We start from the raw sequence: 18,591 nt of genomic DNA on the forward strand, positions 1-18,591 counted from the left end.
ATTGAAGATTTCAACTTAAACTTCTATTGGTCAATTCTTCATATTTTTGACAAAAATTGCCTTTTTATAACTGTGCCACGCAAATAAAAATATGTACTAGAAAAATAAGGTTTTCATCATTTTCATCATGGTAAAGTTTAAACTAACAAAAAGTTTGTTAAAAGTTAAATAACTTAAAAAATAAATAAATGAAAAAACCTATTTTTTGTTTTTGTCTTACAAACTACAGACATCGTTAAACTTTCTAACATCAAAAAGTCATAAAAAAATTTACGTTAACAAACAAAAGATTTTTAACTTTATACACATATAGTTAAATAGTATCACTGTTCATCAGAACTTACTGAAATTTGGTAAACGCCTAAAAGTAGGTATTTAAATTCTATGATCTCAAAGGATTCTCAAATTTCTATCTCCATTTGATTTGGAAATAAAGGCTAACTTAATTTTTTTAATGTCGAATTTGATATTTTTAATAAAAGATTTTTTTTAATTATCGACCTTATTTAGCTTTGGAAATGTTGACTTTGTCTTACATTAGCTCTTTGGAGTCTAAACCTGACCTGACCTGACCAAAAGCTAAGTAAGAGTTAATTGTAATTGGCAAAAATAACACTTTTAATTAAAAAACCCACATTTTATTTAAAAAATTATTATAGCTGTATCTGTATTTATTGCGACCCTGTATATGTTAATTTTAGCAGCACTTTAATTCTAGCAGAAATTAATTATTGGTGTTAAAGCTACTAATAATAAAGAACAAATAATGGCCTAAACGTGAAACATGAAATTGAAAATGCAGCTGAAAATTAGCTGCAAAATGGTATTATTTAACTACTGAAACAATAGTTATGTTAAACAACTTTTGGGTAGTCAGACAGACACATTTATCTGTTAATATTTGTAAACAAGCAATTTAAAAGCCTTTCAGATGCAAAAATACAAAATAGTATGGTCGTTGTTCCATTTGAAATCCCTAACCAGCTTTCAAAAGACTTCTTCAATTTCTTTAAAACTCAACTACAACTCTCTTAAAGCACTGAAGCTTACAACCTTCTTCTTTCAAACTTCCTCAATTTTTTAATGATTCTTGGTTTCTTGGTTTTGTGCATTACATTTTTAAAAAGAGTGTGATTTTTTATCAACCGAAGTTTTGCTTCAAAACAAAATACTAAAAAATGTAAAATTAAAGAGTCTTTGTGTTTTTTGTATTTTCTGAAGCACTATCTACTTGAAACTAATTTTTGAGTTCGAACCTATAAAATTTGCACAAATGTACAAAAAACAGACATTTAATTAGTTTCTTTGTTGGTAACATTTTAAACCTTAATTTTAATATCTGAATTATAAACACTATTTTAAAACTCGTTCCCCATAGCAACGTGTTTTAACTATTTTAAAACACGCTTCCCATAGCAACGTGTTTTAAATTAAAATGTTCCAACAAAAAAATTTTAAATGACACTTAAAATTCTCGCATACACTCGTTGCAAAACGCACTTTGAGCTTGTGTTTTCGCTCTCGTATTATTGAAAACTATTAAATTTCCTCAAAAAATGTGATTTTTGGTTACAAAAATATTGTTTTTTTTCCAGAGCTAGTCGCCCTTTTGGTCTACCCCAGTTGAAAAAACGAAAACTGGACGACTCTAGCATGGCAACCGTTTCTAAAATTTTTTCAAACTCTCTCGACTCTGACGAAAAAAAGCGCCGAAAACCTGACGAAATAGAGCCAGCACCAAAATCTCTGATTTTACCACAGAAAAAGCGCGTTTTGCCTGCATCTTCAACCACCAGTCCTCTGAAAAAATGCCAGAAACTGTTGCCGACATCGGACGAAAGTGCAGCTGATGAAACACTAATTCGGGAAACTGAAGCAGCACTTAAGAATTTGTCGGGAAGTTGGCCCGGACCTCGAGGATCTTCGTACCAGAAAAAACAAGACGAGTCACCGGCTTTCGAGAATTTATTCGATGAGAAAAAGAGTGTTAAATTATCGCCTTCGTCTTCGAGTAATGGGAGCAATGATGTGTGCTCTTTGAAAGACGTTATCACATTACGAGAACCGCATGAAGAGGAGGAGTTGAAAGGAAGGACTCGAATTAAGCTGGAGGACGAAGGGAAGATTAAAATTAAGCACGAAACATCACAATACGAACCGCCTGATTTTAACGAATTGGTGGATGACTCCTCCAATGAGCTGGAAATAGACATGTCGGAAGCGGCTTCCGAGAAAAATGATAACAAGAAGGAGAAAAAAGTTGATTGTGATGACGGAAAAACAGGTATTAATACACTTTTTTGTGTTTTTTTTCTATTTTTTTTTATAGCAGATTGTAAAAATTGCTTTATTCTACTTATACCTGGAAGGGTCTGTAGGTAATATAATCAATAGTTGCCGGATTTTTAGAAGAAGGCATTAAAATCTGATATTTACTATTTAGAGTACAGCTGGAAAAACAGAAAAAAATATTGCACTAAATTCAATTACAATAATAAACAAAATAAAAAAAATATTTCGTTTTTTTGTAAAAATTCGTCTCAATCGAGGAAACAAACTCACTGTATGGACATATCTAAAGCAGATTCTACGAAATAACCTAGAAAAATGAAAAAGAAAACTAATTTTACCTCGTAACTATAAGAGTATAAAAATGTATAAATAGTTTAAATAATCTTTAAAAAAATTTTAAACAGGAACTGACCAAGAAATTTTAAAATTTAAATCTAACGACCTTTTGAAAAAATCTAAAGATATAAAGATAACTTCATTGAAAAATTTTCATAAAATTAAAATATTTAAAGAGGAATTGACAAAGAAATTCGAGAGAAAAATTTGAAGAAGGCTGTTAAAGTAAAATGTATAAAAGGAGTGAAAGAGTCCCTATAAAAATTTAAAGAGAAATTGTTAAACGAAATTTGAAAATTTAAATCTATCTAACTTTTGAAAGAATCTGGAGATAGTTTTATTGAAAACTTTTAATATAATCTAGGACAGAACAATATAATGAAGAACGAAAGAAGAAGAATGTATAAATGTGGAAAAAATAATTAAAATAAAATTGAATAGGATTTGACAAGGAAATTTGAAAATATAAGTCAAACAACTTTCTGGAAAAATTTAAAGATGGCTCCATTGAAAAATTTTGATAAAAACTAGGAAAGAACAATTTAAGGAAAAAAGTAAAATCTGTAAATGTATAAAAGATTTCTTACAAAAATTTAAACAAGAATTGACAAAAAAATTCAAAATTCAAATCTAACGACTTTTTGAATCATTTAAAGAACGTAAAATGTGATTTGGAAGAATCATAGACAGAGAACATTAAAAATAGATTTATAAAAGAATAATATGTTCTAACTAGACTGGTCATCGCACTTTCCCTAAAAAAAGTAAAAACAACAAGTAAAAAAGTTTTATGCACTTTTCTGTGTGTTTAAGACTCTCTACATCTCTTAAAAGTGTAAAAAAATCAATTGCTTCGATTTTGAATTATTTGATTTTTCCATTTTTTCAAAATTTTTGTTGATTTTAATTATCTATATTAAAAACAAATTGTTCTCCGACTAATAGTTTTTGAGAACAAAAGCAACAGTAGGTAAAATCCATAACTTAAAATCTATTGATAATTTAGCGAATTTCCAAACATTTTACACTGGTCTATATCAAACTATAAGATCGAAAGACTGGAAGCCTAAGAAAAAAATCTCTAGATGTAAGCTTAAAAAACTGTTAAATTGGAAAAATATCCAATTTTAAATGAGAAAGGTTAAACATAATTTTGGGATGTTTGAAACACATTTAGGATACAATATGTCATAAAAATGCGTCAAAACAAATTGTAAATTCCAAGAAAAATCCTTAGGAATCCTACTAATCGTCAGCAGTAAATTTCTGCTAATTCTGCTATGGAAAAAATAGAATTTTACCTAGTATGGAGTTAATTCACTTGCGACAGCGTCGCTCAGAAATAACAATTTTGTTAATCTAGGCCCTTTACCGGCAGAAGCGACGTTTGTGGGCTATCCGGTTGCCAGCGAGGATAAAACTAAAGTGGTCAAGGATGTGGAAAAATCTTCAGAGGACGTAAACAAGCAGTATACAATTTTACAGCCAGCTGCAGCGGGCTCAAGAGCAGCTAATGCCCTTCAAGAAGTGGCTAGGGAAGGAGTACCGAGTGTAACAGCCGTCGCCAACGAACCCAAAATGATTACGTCAACAGCAGCGCTCTCCCCCAATAGCATAGGAAAGGGTGAGTGAGAATTTTTCTTCTTCCTCCTGCCGCTGCATTTATCTCTACCTCAAATGATCATCAGCTATACCTAAGTGATACTTAATTACACATTTTTAACCGAAATTGACCGCGACAATGAATAATAAACCACAATTTTTAACACGATTTCAATTGTGGAAGGTTATTTCGTGAAAATAAAAGCGTTTCATTTTTTCGGCACAATTTATTTCCATTTGGACTGCGACGTCAAGTAATTAACATAGATAAGAAAAAAAACAAATACTTTTCATTTAAAGACGTATCCTCTGTTCCGATCATTAATGTGGTGTTGGAATCGATTATAATTATTTTTAAATATTTAAAAAGTTCGACTATTACAGGACCGTAATCAATGACAACTGCGTAGTTGTCTCCACATTTTTATTAACCTTAATCGTTTTTAAACAATTTTTTAAATTACGTATGAAGTTTTTTTTAAATGGCTTAGATCCATTTTTTACCTAAATGTTTGTCGCATATTTATTGATTATACCAGGGTAGGATTGATTATACCAGGGTAGGACAAAAAGTAATAATATCATATCGGTTTTGAATTTTGTAATTTTTTTCAACATACGCGTGTTTCCCATTCAAAAAAGTATTTTTTTTAGTTATATACAGCCATTTTTTCCCTCACGCACTCACTTATTATAATTAGAACTATTTAATTAAAGTTCGTTTCAACGAGAATGCAGAAAAGGAAATAAATTATAAAATTTTAACTTGGAATAAGAATTACTGAGGTACTATCTATAATAGGTATTGCCTAGTATAAAATTCAAATTCAAATTAAAGTAACTGTCATCAAGAATTTGAGAACAAAACAGTTCAAAGAGAAATTGAATCGTATGGTCTTCTAAATGGTACCAAAAATTGCCTCCTAGTGTAAGATATCCACTAACCAAATTTTAAACATCTAGTGCGATTAATTTTTTGCATTTTTAGCAATTGTTTGAATAAAACTCATTTCATTATTATCAACAGTTTTTTTCCAAATAAAATTGAAAATACATATACTTGTAAGACAAGTATATGAATTTTGAAATTTACTCATAAGATAAGTATATGAATTTTGATTTCTACTTGGCATGAACAGGTACTATTTAATTTTCTTAAAGTTTTTTAACACTAAATAGCTTTTTCTGAAAAAGTTCTAATTGCTAAAGGTTTGAATTATAGGTTCGCATAATCGAGGTCCTACTGTATATTTTAGTTTTTGATCGTAATTATTGTTCTTGTTAACATAGTTCTTTATGAGTGAATATGAATAATGATCAATCAAAAATCAATTTAACACACGAACCGAAGCCGAGTGCGATAATGTTTTTGTTTATAAAAAAGTTGTTTTAGGTTTTTTAAAAGTTTTTAAGAGTCATTTTCTCCATTGGCTAGTAAATTTGTAAAAGTCCGTTAAGAACAGTGACCGATTTAAATGTGATATTTTGGTAATTCGTGTTCTCAATAGCAGATTATAAGTAAAGTGTTCTAAATATTTTATTCATTTTATTCACACTCGTACGTTTATGTTATAATATAAAATAAAGAGATATTTTGTCAAATTTATTTGAAAGAAGGTATGCAGTTACTGCAAATAACATGTATTAGTGTAAATCAATACTTGTGAATATTAAATATATTAATAATAAAACTCTAAACAAATAAGTTTTTACCTGTCTTAGACAAATCACGTTGTGGATTGTTATAAATAAAAAAATAGACACTTTTGCATTGATAACAATGGTACATTTGTGGAAATTGTAAACAAATAAACAAAAATGAGATTACAGAACAAAACGTAAAAGAACGCTAAACAAGTGTAACTTATACTCGTATATCATTAACGTTATAGCCTAATAACAGCGTAAAAACCCTTACGAAAAATTCAAACAGACTTACAGTCACTCAAAATGAAAACAGCGCATCCATAACGTGTAACTTACTAGTAGTTTCGATAAACATACATTTCGTTTATCATTGATCATTGTTTGAAATGATTGCGATTTTTTTTTGGAAAAATATGTGGTTTGCAAATTTAATTAATTATTACTTTGTTGTATAACATACTTTTTGTATAACAAAATTTTGGCGAAATATTACGTCTCTGCGTTGAAAACGTGCTAATAAAACGTAAAATTTTAAAAATATAATTTTTGAGTTTTGACCCATTTAGGTTTATTTAGGTAATAAACTCCAAAACATGTTGAAAAAAGTTGAAAAAACAGACTTTCTGACCAAATTCTCATTTTTCAACGTATTCATGTTGAAGTTCCGTTCAAAAACAAACGAGATCGAGTGAAACAGGTAAAGTAACGTCAGTTTTATTTTATTCTTGTGATTTTGAGGCGTGTTTTAACAAGATCTTGCAAAATACATGAATTTCAAGCTCAAAAACCAACAAAATTGGCTTTTTTATTTTGAATGCGTGTTTATAAAAAACAAATCACTTACTTCTTTCCTCTCCGTTAGACGAAAAATGAATACAAATTAAACCAAAATACGTTTATTGTATGAAATATTAACAGTCTAGTCCTCGATCTTGACATCAGCTTGCAATCATCGACCAATACAACTCGCTTCAAATTTTTCTAGGATTTTTTGCCTTATTCTTAATAATTTTTGCGAAATAATGTTTCTGCATCAAGGTAAAAGAAAGAAGAATTGAAAAATGTTTTTGTATTTTTCAGCTCGGTTTATTTCGGTAATATATTGAAAAACGTGTTTAAATGCTCGAAAAAAGTAAAAACAACTATTTTTGACGAAAGTTTGTCATTTTTTAGCCAATTCTTGACGAAATTTCGCCCAAAAACAAACAAAATCGAGTGAAACAAGCAAAGCAACATTAGTTTCGTCTTATTTTTGTAATTTTTAGTCTTGTTTTGTCAAAACACCACGAATTTTGACTTATCTTGGACGCGTCATTTTCATTTTGGGTGACTGTAAATTGTAAGCCTGATATTCGTTCTGTCGTTGATAACACAATAAAACCCTTGACTATAAGTTTGAATTTTTGTACACTGTTAAATTACTTTCTGCCAGTATTTCTTACTCGTTCTTTAAAAAACCGTAAAGGTACAATTTAAGCTCCTAACTCAAAATCTAGACGTGAAAAGACGTTTTTGCTCATGTTTTCTCGTTTAATTCAATGAAATAAATCCAAAACAGGTAGGTAAATTTAGTGCAGTTATTAAAAAAAGTTTTTTGTTGGTAACATTTTAAGCCTTCTTTTTTATATCTGACTCCAATAAGCTTATAAACACTATTTTCAGATAGCAACGTGTTTTTAGAATTTCAAAACACGCTTTCTACACCAACCTGTTTTAAATTAAAAAAAATTAAATAACACTCATACGAAAAAGCTTAAAGTTCTTGGGTGTCTAAGTATAACGACAGCGTGTTTTCGCACTCGTATTATTAATAACAACACAAATGTCAGTTCAAATAAAATTTTCGACCACCTTTATGTTTGACACTACACTGATGCAAAATTACCGAAATACACATGGATTTTTTAAACACAACCAAAAATTTGCTTGTTCTAACAAAAGACAAATTTTGAAAAGGCAGTTGTGAGACAGAAGATACGAGGTTAATTTTTAAGTAAATTCATAGGACATGGTAAGTTCTTTTAATAAACATTCGAAAAATCACGTATAACAAGTTGTTTCCTCGTCGTTTTTCCTTGTAAAATAGTTTGTTCTTGTTTCGTAATATAGGCAAGCATTAGATACATAATGTTCCTCGCCCGTCCGTCCCTTAAAGTTGTAATTGGGGGTGAGGTGAGTAAATTCTCTTGGCACGTAGCTGTCACCTGGCTCTCTGGCGCCATCTAAGACGCAAGTAGTATTATGGGTTTACTTTATACAAGTTATAAGCTGGCATGTCAGCGACAGCGACGTGACTCGCTTCCGAACTGTGATGTTTCTTAACCCTGTCTTCGTCATCAACCCTTTTAAAACATAAATAATTACCAACACATCGTCAATAATGGCCGAAAGCTGGGATGATTTTTTCGTTCGTTGATTCAGTAGCAGCACCTGATTTAAGAAGAATCGTGATCGATTTTGGGTGGTGGTGGAAAACGCTTCGGTGGCGGCGGCGTCGGCGGCCGGCCAACCAGGGGGTGGCTGAGTGCGTTGGCGGCGGGCGCAGTTCGCAGGTGCGGTGACCGAGTCCGCGCGCACCCGCAGCGCTCTCCATTCACGGCTGTGGTTTCTTTTTTCCGAAAAAAACATTTTTACACTGAGTCTCCACCCGTTATCCGGGATAGGCTAATCGACCAACCAGGGCGGAGTTTTACGGACAAGATGTACACAAGAACTCGTCCTTCTCTTTTAATTTAAGAACGACGCGAGCTTTGCTAACTTCGGGAAGGATTCCTGACAGGGATGGAAATTATTAGTATTATACGAAAGGCCAGAAATAGATTTTTAAAAATAGTGCATGAATGCAAGGCGACAAAAACTACCTCACTTCCAGATGGATATTATTTTCATATTTTAATAACTTTTTATGACTTTACTGATTAAAATCTATGAAGCATTTCCCGCCCACCGGAATAGACTTTAGACAGACTGAAAAACTTGCGCGCTACGGTGATATAATATTTATTTTAATAGTAGAGGATTCGTATACCTCTCCTCTCTTTACTCAAGTTTTCAAACTTAAATCCGTTAACTGTACTATAGTCTGGCAGATAATGGGTACAATAAAACAAATGGAGTGGAGTACATATACCTACTTTATTTGTGAAAAACTCTAATAATGGAACATTATTTCGAGTAATGATCATAATATCATCACAGATTTATAATGTCTAAGGATGATGGGACCATCTATAACTCCGTTTTTACCTTTAGTTTGGTTTCAACATTTGACAAATTCAACCAAAAGACTTTTAAAAACATGCTCTATCACTTTATTACTTATTTTTTGGACTTTAGTTACTTTACAAACAACGGCCCATTTTTACACTAATTAATTACACTAATTTCTATAATTTGAACTGATTATTGTAAATTACCAACTTTTTTATAAAAAATATTGCTAATCCTATACAGGGTGCAATTGTTGTGGCATATTTCTAACAATTTCTTAGATTCAGCCAAATATACGGCTGTATTTCCCAGTAAGCACACAGACGTAGATCTAACGTTTTTTTAACGTTATAATGGTTGATAATGTTATACGTTGAAATTTACAACGTTGTTACTTGGTTGTAAGATTACGTTTTCCTTTAACGTTTATGTTACGTAACCTTGAAAACCATTTTTATTTGTTTTACCAATTTTTAATGTTTAAAGTACGTTTTAAAAGTATAAAAAAATGAATTTGGTTTTTTGGCTGTGTCTAACCTTTTAATTGAACGTTATATTAATGTTGTGGAACTAAATATAAATAAATGTAACTAATTAATTGTATAAAATTCTTGTATCTATTTTTGCCAATGATTATAAGATATAAAAACTGTTAAAAAATTATTAAAAAACAAATAAAAACAGCCTTTTTAGAATAATATCGACTTTTAGAAAAATAGGAAAAAGTACAGTGCTGGTATTACACAATACCTCATTTAAAGTTTTATTTAAAAAATAACGAGTTTTCAAATATGTATTTAATAACTGTGAGAAAAGCAAGTAAAAAATAGTATTTTAAATGTACAAAAAAATACATAAATAAATTGCACTCATGTTTCATATAATAGACGTTGTGGAGGCCTAGTTCCCCACATACCTGACACGTGGCGCTTAGCTCTACCTTTTTTACATACTCTTCGACCGAGTCACGTTATAAATTTTAATAATAGAATAAAATTATCTGAATAGATACAGTCCTTTTCATACCTAACTTGTTGACTTTTTGATTTTTGGTTTTATATTTTCTATAATTTTACGTTATATGTAACGTTAGTTTTACACTCATTTGATCAAGTTTTTCCAATAGTATAAGAAGGGCTACGGTGTTTTATACAAGGTCGCTAAAAAGTATAGATACAGTTAAATATTTTCAGAACGGTTTAACAACAAACCTTGAAATTTGGGAAACAGTTAAAAGTGTTTAAATTCTATCATCTGAGATTTATTTCAAATTTGTATCGTCATTTATTTTGAAAATGCAAGGCTTACTTGATTTTTTTTAATGACACGAAGGGCCAATTTTAATCATTTTTAAAAGAGCATTTTTTTCTGAATTCAATGATGTAACAATAATACCCACTTTTACATTTATTAAAAGGAAAAAAATAAAAACCCAAAAATTGTCTAGAATAGTAAAACTAAATTAAGTTTGAAAATATTGTTTTTAGCGATATCTGTCACTTGTATATTAGCCAAAAATTAAACTTGGGTGCAATAATTTGTTTAATAAAGGTACGTTTAAGTAAAACTGAGCGAAAAAAATTCTCATGTTGGGAGAAAGCCAAAAAGTTAGTGGAAATCATTTGCACATCTCTTGTACCATAAAAATCAAGTATTTCGTGTTTACATTTTTAAACTAAAACGTGTTCTTTTTCCGTTAAAACTGCTACTTAACAATTATTTTTAACTTTTGCTTATTTTATGGTCAATGTTTAAACCGCAAAGAGCAACGATTGTTAAAGACAACATTCCCAAGGATAACATAACAAAATTTTCGAATTTTTTTTTAATGTCGATTAAATTAACGTATGCATGTGTTATATTATAGAACTCAGAAAAAAATGCTTTTCTCAAAAATATTAAATTAGACCCTTGTTGCGGAATTTACATATTCTTAAGCATACACCAAATTTCAACAAGTTTTGATGAATAATTTTTGTAATATGTAACTGTATTCATACTTTTTAGCGACACTGTATAAATCGATAAGAAATGATAAAATATTACAAAATAAAAACTTCGCGACGTAATTGCTGAAAAACCTACTAAGACGCTTGCAAATGCAATAATAATTTACGTTTAGACAAAATTATGTAAATTTTAGCGATGTTTTAAAAAACTTTTGTAAAATAAATGAGCTTAGTTCTAGACCTATATCGAATAAAACAAGCTAAAATATGACCTAATTAATAAATTAATCTAATCTGCTGTTTTTTCGTCGAGTTTCAACAAAAAATAAATAAAACAGCTCAATTTTAATCCGAAAAATGTGAACTGAAAGCGAAACTCACAAAATGCCGTATTACAAATTTCTTAATTTTTGTGATATTTGTACTTACTTATTTTTTTGTTAAATAAGGAAGCCTGCATTTTAAAAAGTAATTCTATCGAGCGAAACATACTAAACTAATATCAATTTAAATTTAAATTTAATTTGATTTTTCAACAAGTATTGATAACACCCAATTCTATAGGCCCATGAAAATGTTTCAGCACTTGAAAACTATTCTTTCTATGTCTGGCTTAAAGAAATTTAATCTAGTAAAATAATAACAAATAACGCCATTTTTAACTAGTTAGGTGTTTTTTCTGTTATTTTTAACAAAATTTCGCTAAATAATTTCTTAAATTCAAGGACGTCAATTTTGATCTAATTTACTTTCCCTTATCTCTTATCTGACATCACATTAATATCAAAACTGATTTTTAAATTTGTATGTTTACGGAACTACACAAAAAATACACCAAAATGTAAATAAATAAATAGATTAGTGATTCGGCTAAAATGTAAAAATAATTTTTCAGAAGGAAGCAAATGTCCGACTCCAGGATGTACGGGTCAAGGTCACGTCACTGGACTCTATTCTCATCATAGAAGGTAATTCTTTATTTATCAATATTTTTAAAATTTTCTCCACGCTAACAATAAATTTGATACATAGTTTGTCCGGATGTCCACGTAAAGATAAAGTAACACCAGAAAGTAAGTCTGAGTGAATGTCCACATTCACAAAACAATTAGACTGGAATGTGAAAAGTTGCAATCTGATTGTTAGTGTAAACTTTGCCACCATTGCTTTTTCCTTGTGATCTCGTCTTTTTTTCTTTTACGGGGTAGAGAGCGTCAGTTTTATTTATTTTTTGCAATGTGTAGTTGGTAGCAGCATCCCTTGCATTTCCCGCATCCCCCTGTATAAGAATCGCTCGACACATTGAGTATAACGACAGAAATAATGTGTGTGGTCTGAAACGGTTTTTATTTTTACTCACTCTCTACCCTAAAGTTTGTGATGGTTTTCGTTCTGGATGTACACACACACATCAAAGGTTTGATTATACTCAATGTGGTTCTGGTGCAGTCCTGGCCATGCACGAAACCATCCTCAAGTGTCCTACTCCGGGCTGCAATGGGCGAGGTCATGTTAGCTCCAACCGGAATTCACACCGAAGTCTTTCCGGTTGTCCCATTGCCGCGGCGAACAAACAGGCCGCACGTGAACAAAAATACCAAAGCAATCTGCACCGTATCAAATCGCCCCATACCTCTGCATTTGGTAAGGGGATTCCCCCAACTATCTAACCCTCTATTTTTTTAAGTCTTGCTGAGGCGGCTCGCTTGACCTTATTTGTACTTTATAAAATTTATACTAGCTTTCAAACAGAATCAGAAGTAACTAAATGACTAAATTATCGGAACATCGACTATTTTCTTTTTTATGCTCAATAGAGTCCTTTAACACAGTTTCCGTCTTCAATAATTCAGTTGTTACTAGATACCGGATTTTTGGAAATTAAAAATTTTATTTAGGTGTTAAAAAAGGTTACAAAAAACAAAAATTAGATAGGTATTAACATCTGGTAATTTAATATACTATATAACTAGAGTTCGGACTTCATTATTACGGATATAAGCGCTAAAACAAAATTTATTTATCAAATGTTTTACAAAAACAATAAAAAAAAATAATTAGTAGTTACATCAAGTTTTTTAATACTAAATATTTGCATTGTTTTTTTTACAGTTGTAAAATAAGTTCAGTCTTCTGTAAGAATTCATCCCAACTTAGAAAATGGACTTACTGTATTTCTATACAGTCGTATACATGCTAGTATACTTAAATCAGGCACATCTGCATTACTACTCATGTTATTTATTTTTTTAATGAAAAAATATTAAAAATAATAATAATAATAATAAAAAATGGCCACCCTCATTATTAGAAACCCCCAACTATCAATATATTTTTTTCAATTAAAATTTTAATTGTCAATAGACGCGTATATAAGTTTGTTTGGAGAGTTTGTCTTAGTTTGCCACTAACTAAAGTAAGTTATTTTTCAAGGTGGCTTAACCAAAATAATGTTGTGCCTTTGCAGGGATTGGTGAATCTTTCCAATTAAAAGACATTGCATTCTTAAAAAATAATTAAATTGACTACAACTGGTATTTCCAATTAATAAAACATATCAAAAATGTTTTTTTAAAGCTTTTATTTAAAAGATGCACTAAAAAATCATGTTTTTCAATCACAGAAGAATATTTTCTCTTACAGTTTAAAATTCTGTAATTTATAAAAGCTTTGTGAGTTATAACACTACGGCAATACAGAGTTATGAGTACGTGGTTCATTTCACAATTCCCAAAGCTTTTGTAAATTTTGGAATTCTAACCTGCAAGAAAAAATATTCTCCAGTGATTAAAATTGCATGATCACGCAAATTACGTAAGTATGTGACACTTCAATCCATTCAGACAACAACAGTAACCCTCTCACAATTGGCTCGGAAAATATGAAACAGACAGACATGCAACAACACAAGTTAAATATAGAAGCTTTTAAAAAGTAAAAACATTAGAAATTTAAAAGCTAACACAGAAACTAGAAACACAAAAAACAAAATAATAGTGGGATTACAATTCTGAGAGACAATGTGACCGAAAAACTGGGAAACTGAAAAAAATATAGAACTGAAAAAAAACTTTAGTAAATTGAAACAATACATTCTAAACAAAAAACCAAAAGAGTTTTACAATATTCAATTTTTTTGAAAACTCATTTATTAAATGAAAATAATTTTAATTTTACGATTTTCTTAAATTTCTTACGTTTAAACTTTTTTGTCATTTTAGTGCTTTTTATTTTCAAGAGATGATAGCCCACTAATTGATGGATAAACAGCCCAAAGGATATTTAGAAATAATGACTAATTTCAAAATTACGTTTTATTAATTTTTGACAAACGTTCTAGGGCATTTGCTCCTGAAAAAATTTAAGCAATTCCTAGACCACGACTTAGTTTAAAAACAGTCATAAGGGAATTTAGATTCATTTTATAGTTTTAAATTTCAAAGTTTTTGTTTTTTGCTAATAAATAATAAACCATTTTTATTTGAATTGTGGAGAGTACAACTTAGGAGACAACGTCTAGCTATTCGAACTTAACAAAATATCAAGTACATAAACAGAAAAATAAGTTGATAAATAAACAAATAAACGAAATAAACTTTGCAAAAATTTTACAGTACGAAAACCAAAAAGTAGTGAAACTACCAAAGAAAGAGAACAGAAAATTAAACAAAAAGAATATGACAAATGTAAAAGCGAAAAGAACTTTCGAAAAAAATCAGAAGATTAGAAAAATATGCTTCTATTTTCTAGCAAAAATTGTTTACCAAAAGTTCATCTTTAATCAAATGAAAGTGTATAACTTCATTGTAGGAGAGGGAAAACGTGATGGAAACTTGAATGAAATATTTCATTTTATAGATAAATATTGACAAAAAATAATTATTTATTTACTTGGCCAACCAAGTTATTTTCCGCACTATAAGGTCATTTTTTTAATTTATAAAAAACGAGAATTCGATTTCTTTTTGTAAAATAGGTTGAAACGATAGTTAGTTTAAACTTAAATAATAAACAAAAAGACCATAGTTAAAATTGGAAAGCACCAGTGACTCGTATTTTAGTGGAATATAACAATTTTTTTACAATCAAGTTGACAAAACGAGTTTTGTAACAAGAGGATTATGTTTTTTTAATTCTGCATCAAAATGTCCAAAAATAAACATTGGTTCCAATTTAAAACAACAAACATAAGAAGCTTTAACGTTTGAAAAATTTGATAGTAAACTGTGCTTAACGTGTACTAAATTCAGATCAATTAAAATTAAGTAATAAGTGTGTTAGACCTTGTTCAGTGCGTACTTAGTAATAATGTTATCAAAAGGACACTGTTTGTCTAACTGTTATTAATTTTTAAAACTAAAATTCGATATTTTCTTATTGAAATTTATTCAAACTTATCCTAGATTCGATTTGAAAAAAAGTAGCTAAAAGGGCACTTTTTTGAGACACGATACAGGAATCATAAATGCGCCCTAACGTATAAATAACTTCTTGAAAATAATTATCAAAACTCCACCTTTACTAATAAACTAATAACTGAGCTACAGAAGACGAGAGCTGTGCTGAAAGACCCTGTATATTATTTTAGTGTTAGCTCTCGCTTAGTTATGAATTCACGAGCCGCCACTGAACTTTTAGTTGTTTTTTTCAACCCTATTTCCATTTCTAGCAGTTTCTGGTGAATTCGGCCCACATTCATCCAGTTCTGAAGACGTAAAACCCAGTTACTTGGTCAGTTATCAACACTCGGACCAAGAAACGAAATCATCGTATGAACATTTCTACAGCAAAGCGAACCCATCTCACAAATCCGACTTAATGAAAATTCCAAAGACCGAAATCAACCAAAGCAGTTGCTGTTCTGGCCAAACTGAACTTTTAGTACCTAAATCTGAAATAAATGCTAGTACTTGTCGGTCATCACCGAGGAGTACCTACGAACCTTACATTAACCAAGATTCAAATTCGTCGTCTTTATCAAGTATGGATACTGTCAATTCGCGCGGACCTCCACACCAAATTCACCATTTGAGTCCACATCAAAGTTCGCAGTCTAACTATGGCATAGAGCATCAGATACCTCATCGGTCACCCTACCACCAAATGTCTGATGATATGTACCATCGGTCAGATAGGTCGTATACGGATATAACTGATTCGATAGGCGGTACTATTCCAAGACCAGTGGTTACGTACTCTAATGAAATCGTGACACGATCTTATGATTCTTCCGTGGTCAATTCAGCAAGTCATAGACCATATGATCCTGGTACTGCTACAGCATTCGAAAGATACGATTCTGCTCAATGTCTAGCAATGCAACAGGGTTTAGTACCACCAAGAGTACCACCACAAGGAATGTATGGATATGCTGCGATGGAAGAACAACAAGACCAAAGGTACCAAGAGGGAGTTAGTGTTCAACATCATCAAATTGCACCGCAACAAGGGTTACTGAAGACTGAAGCGGGGCAAGAAACGTCGGGACCTCTCTATCCCAGGTAATTTGAAATAATGACGATTTTACATTAGAAAACACAAAAAAGAAATTTATTGTACGAATATAGAACACCTACAAAATTTAGTAATGTTAAACAACCTGCACATGCTCATCAACAAAATAATATTAGTTTAAATGCTGTTATTATTGGTAATATAAACAAATAAAAAAGGAATATTATTTTATTGGTGTAGAACTTCTTCCACTAAGTAACTTAACAGTTCATTTGAATTTTTCGACAGTTTTTTGTCTACTATATAAAAACATTATTGTTTTTGGTTACTTAAATATTAAAGATTAAAGTTTTCGCAATAAACTTGATGATTGCTTTAATACGTTTGCATTTGTACAACTAATAAAAATGGAAACTGCTACCATGGAAACATGCTTCTATAAGAACGTCCCATGTGCTGATGAAGGAACGTAACAAAGGATGTAAAAAATCATACAAAACTAAATAGATAAAATATTGAAATAAAACAACTCAGAAATTTAATTTTACCTGTTTTACTATAAGGCACAAAAAGTAAGTAATTCTTAAAGTAAGTAAAATGCGGCTAACAGTTAATATTTATGGAGAATTCTAAAAAAAACTAATACCAACGCAACAAAAAAACTGCTTTCTCTGTTTCTAATCCAAATAGATGGCTATTTTCTATCAGTATTTTTTTATATATTATGGACAAAAAATTCAAAACAAATAATAAGTTTTCGTTAATTCTTATAACTTGTGATGATGTCTAATAATTTCTTCATTAAAATATTTATTGTCAAACTTCGTTGTTTGTAAGTTTTTATTTCATATTATACATTGTTGTATTGAGCAAAGTTATTACATAGAAGATTGAAAAATCGCATTAATTTAATCTTTACCTAAACAACATGAATTAAATGCAGTTTCTAGTTGAAGGGCCATTAGTTTACTACCAATTCTGTAAAAAGCGGATCCAGAAATTATCCAAAAAATGTTACAATGCTTTATATATTTCTTAAATAAAACATCCTATGTTTTGTGCATTTTTGATTTCAAAGTAACACAAAAAATATAAATGATTGTAATTGTAATTTTTCAAAATAAGCAAACAAACAATCAACTTTCATACAATTAAACAAAAAGTTAAAGCCTTTTATGTGTAATTAATTATCAATGTGTTTTATGCCTTTTTTACTTTATTTTCTTTGTACTTTGTACTTTATTTAATTTTTTTGTACTAACAGGAAGATAAAAGAATATATCTACTATCAAAAACAGTAACCAAAAACATTGATTGCCATTTAAAAAAATGAAACATGTCATCATTATTCAGAAACCAGTGATGTCTTAGATGTTAACATGGTGTCCAAACGTTGTATTTACAAAAATAAAATCGATATGTTCGAGGATTTTTTTTTAAAATGGCGTACAACTTGGATCACATTAAGAAAAACAAAACACTCTTTTTAAAAATTAAAAAAACTACAAAGTAAAATACAACTGTCTTGTATTCCTCTTTGATTATATGATAATAATTCTTTGGTTATTATTTAAAAATCTTTTGTTCATTAGGCTTTTATATTAAAAAATTTAAATAAGCTCTTTTTCTACATTCTCTCTTGAACACTGTTAACATTGTTAACAACATGTTGTCAAATATGCTAAAAAAGCACTAGTTCTACTTGAAACAAGTTGTAAAGAACAAGTAAAATCTTATAGAACATTTATACTGCACATGTATTACCTATTTTAAAATATTCAAATCGTGAAGCTCTTGTTTTGCAGATGACACTCATGTAGTACGCTAATTTATAAAATGTATAAAATCAATTAAATAATGATCTAAAGACAATAATGACTCTGAACTTAAAACAATGAAGCGAACTGTTCAGTTTTATACATATTTTGCTCCTAAAAGCTATAGAAATATTTTAAAGAATAATATTACTATTAACAAAACTAGATTAAACGTTTTTGAAAAAATTAAAAGCCTAGAGCTAACCATTGATAATGATCTCCGATTTTAATCACATGTTTCAAACATTATCAAAAAATGCTTTATCTCTTTGAAACTCTTAAAT

At 29.9% G+C, this 18,591-nt stretch overlaps 1 protein-coding gene across 10 annotated transcripts in view; it reads left to right on the top strand.

Moving 5' to 3' along the window:
- LOC656465 (uncharacterized protein) overlaps window positions 1-18,591 on the top strand; it is a 44,404-nt gene that overhangs the window by 10,353 nt on the left and 15,460 nt on the right. For 6 of the 10 annotated variants that reach the window (XM_064354870.1, XM_064354875.1, XM_064354866.1 and 3 more), the window contains exons 2-7: window positions 1,596-2,284; window positions 3,992-4,252; window positions 11,932-12,004; window positions 12,069-12,109; window positions 12,486-12,680; window positions 15,706-16,537. In XM_064354870.1, coding sequence (XP_064210940.1) covers window positions 1,654-2,284; window positions 3,992-4,252; window positions 11,932-12,004; window positions 12,069-12,109; window positions 12,486-12,680; window positions 15,706-16,537 — 2,033 coding nt within the window. In that variant the 5' untranslated portion in view covers window positions 1,596-1,653. The remainder of the gene's footprint in view (window positions 1-1,595; window positions 2,285-3,991; window positions 4,253-11,931; window positions 12,005-12,068; window positions 12,110-12,485; window positions 12,681-15,705; window positions 16,538-18,591) is intronic. The other 4 variants (XM_064354867.1, XM_064354869.1, XM_064354871.1 and 1 more) reach the window with 4 other exon arrangements.

This window comes from Tribolium castaneum, chromosome 2 (genome assembly GCF_031307605.1).
Source record: "Tribolium castaneum strain GA2 chromosome 2, icTriCast1.1, whole genome shotgun sequence".
In the NCBI taxonomy this organism is placed as follows: Eukaryota; Metazoa; Arthropoda; class Insecta; order Coleoptera; family Tenebrionidae; genus Tribolium; species Tribolium castaneum.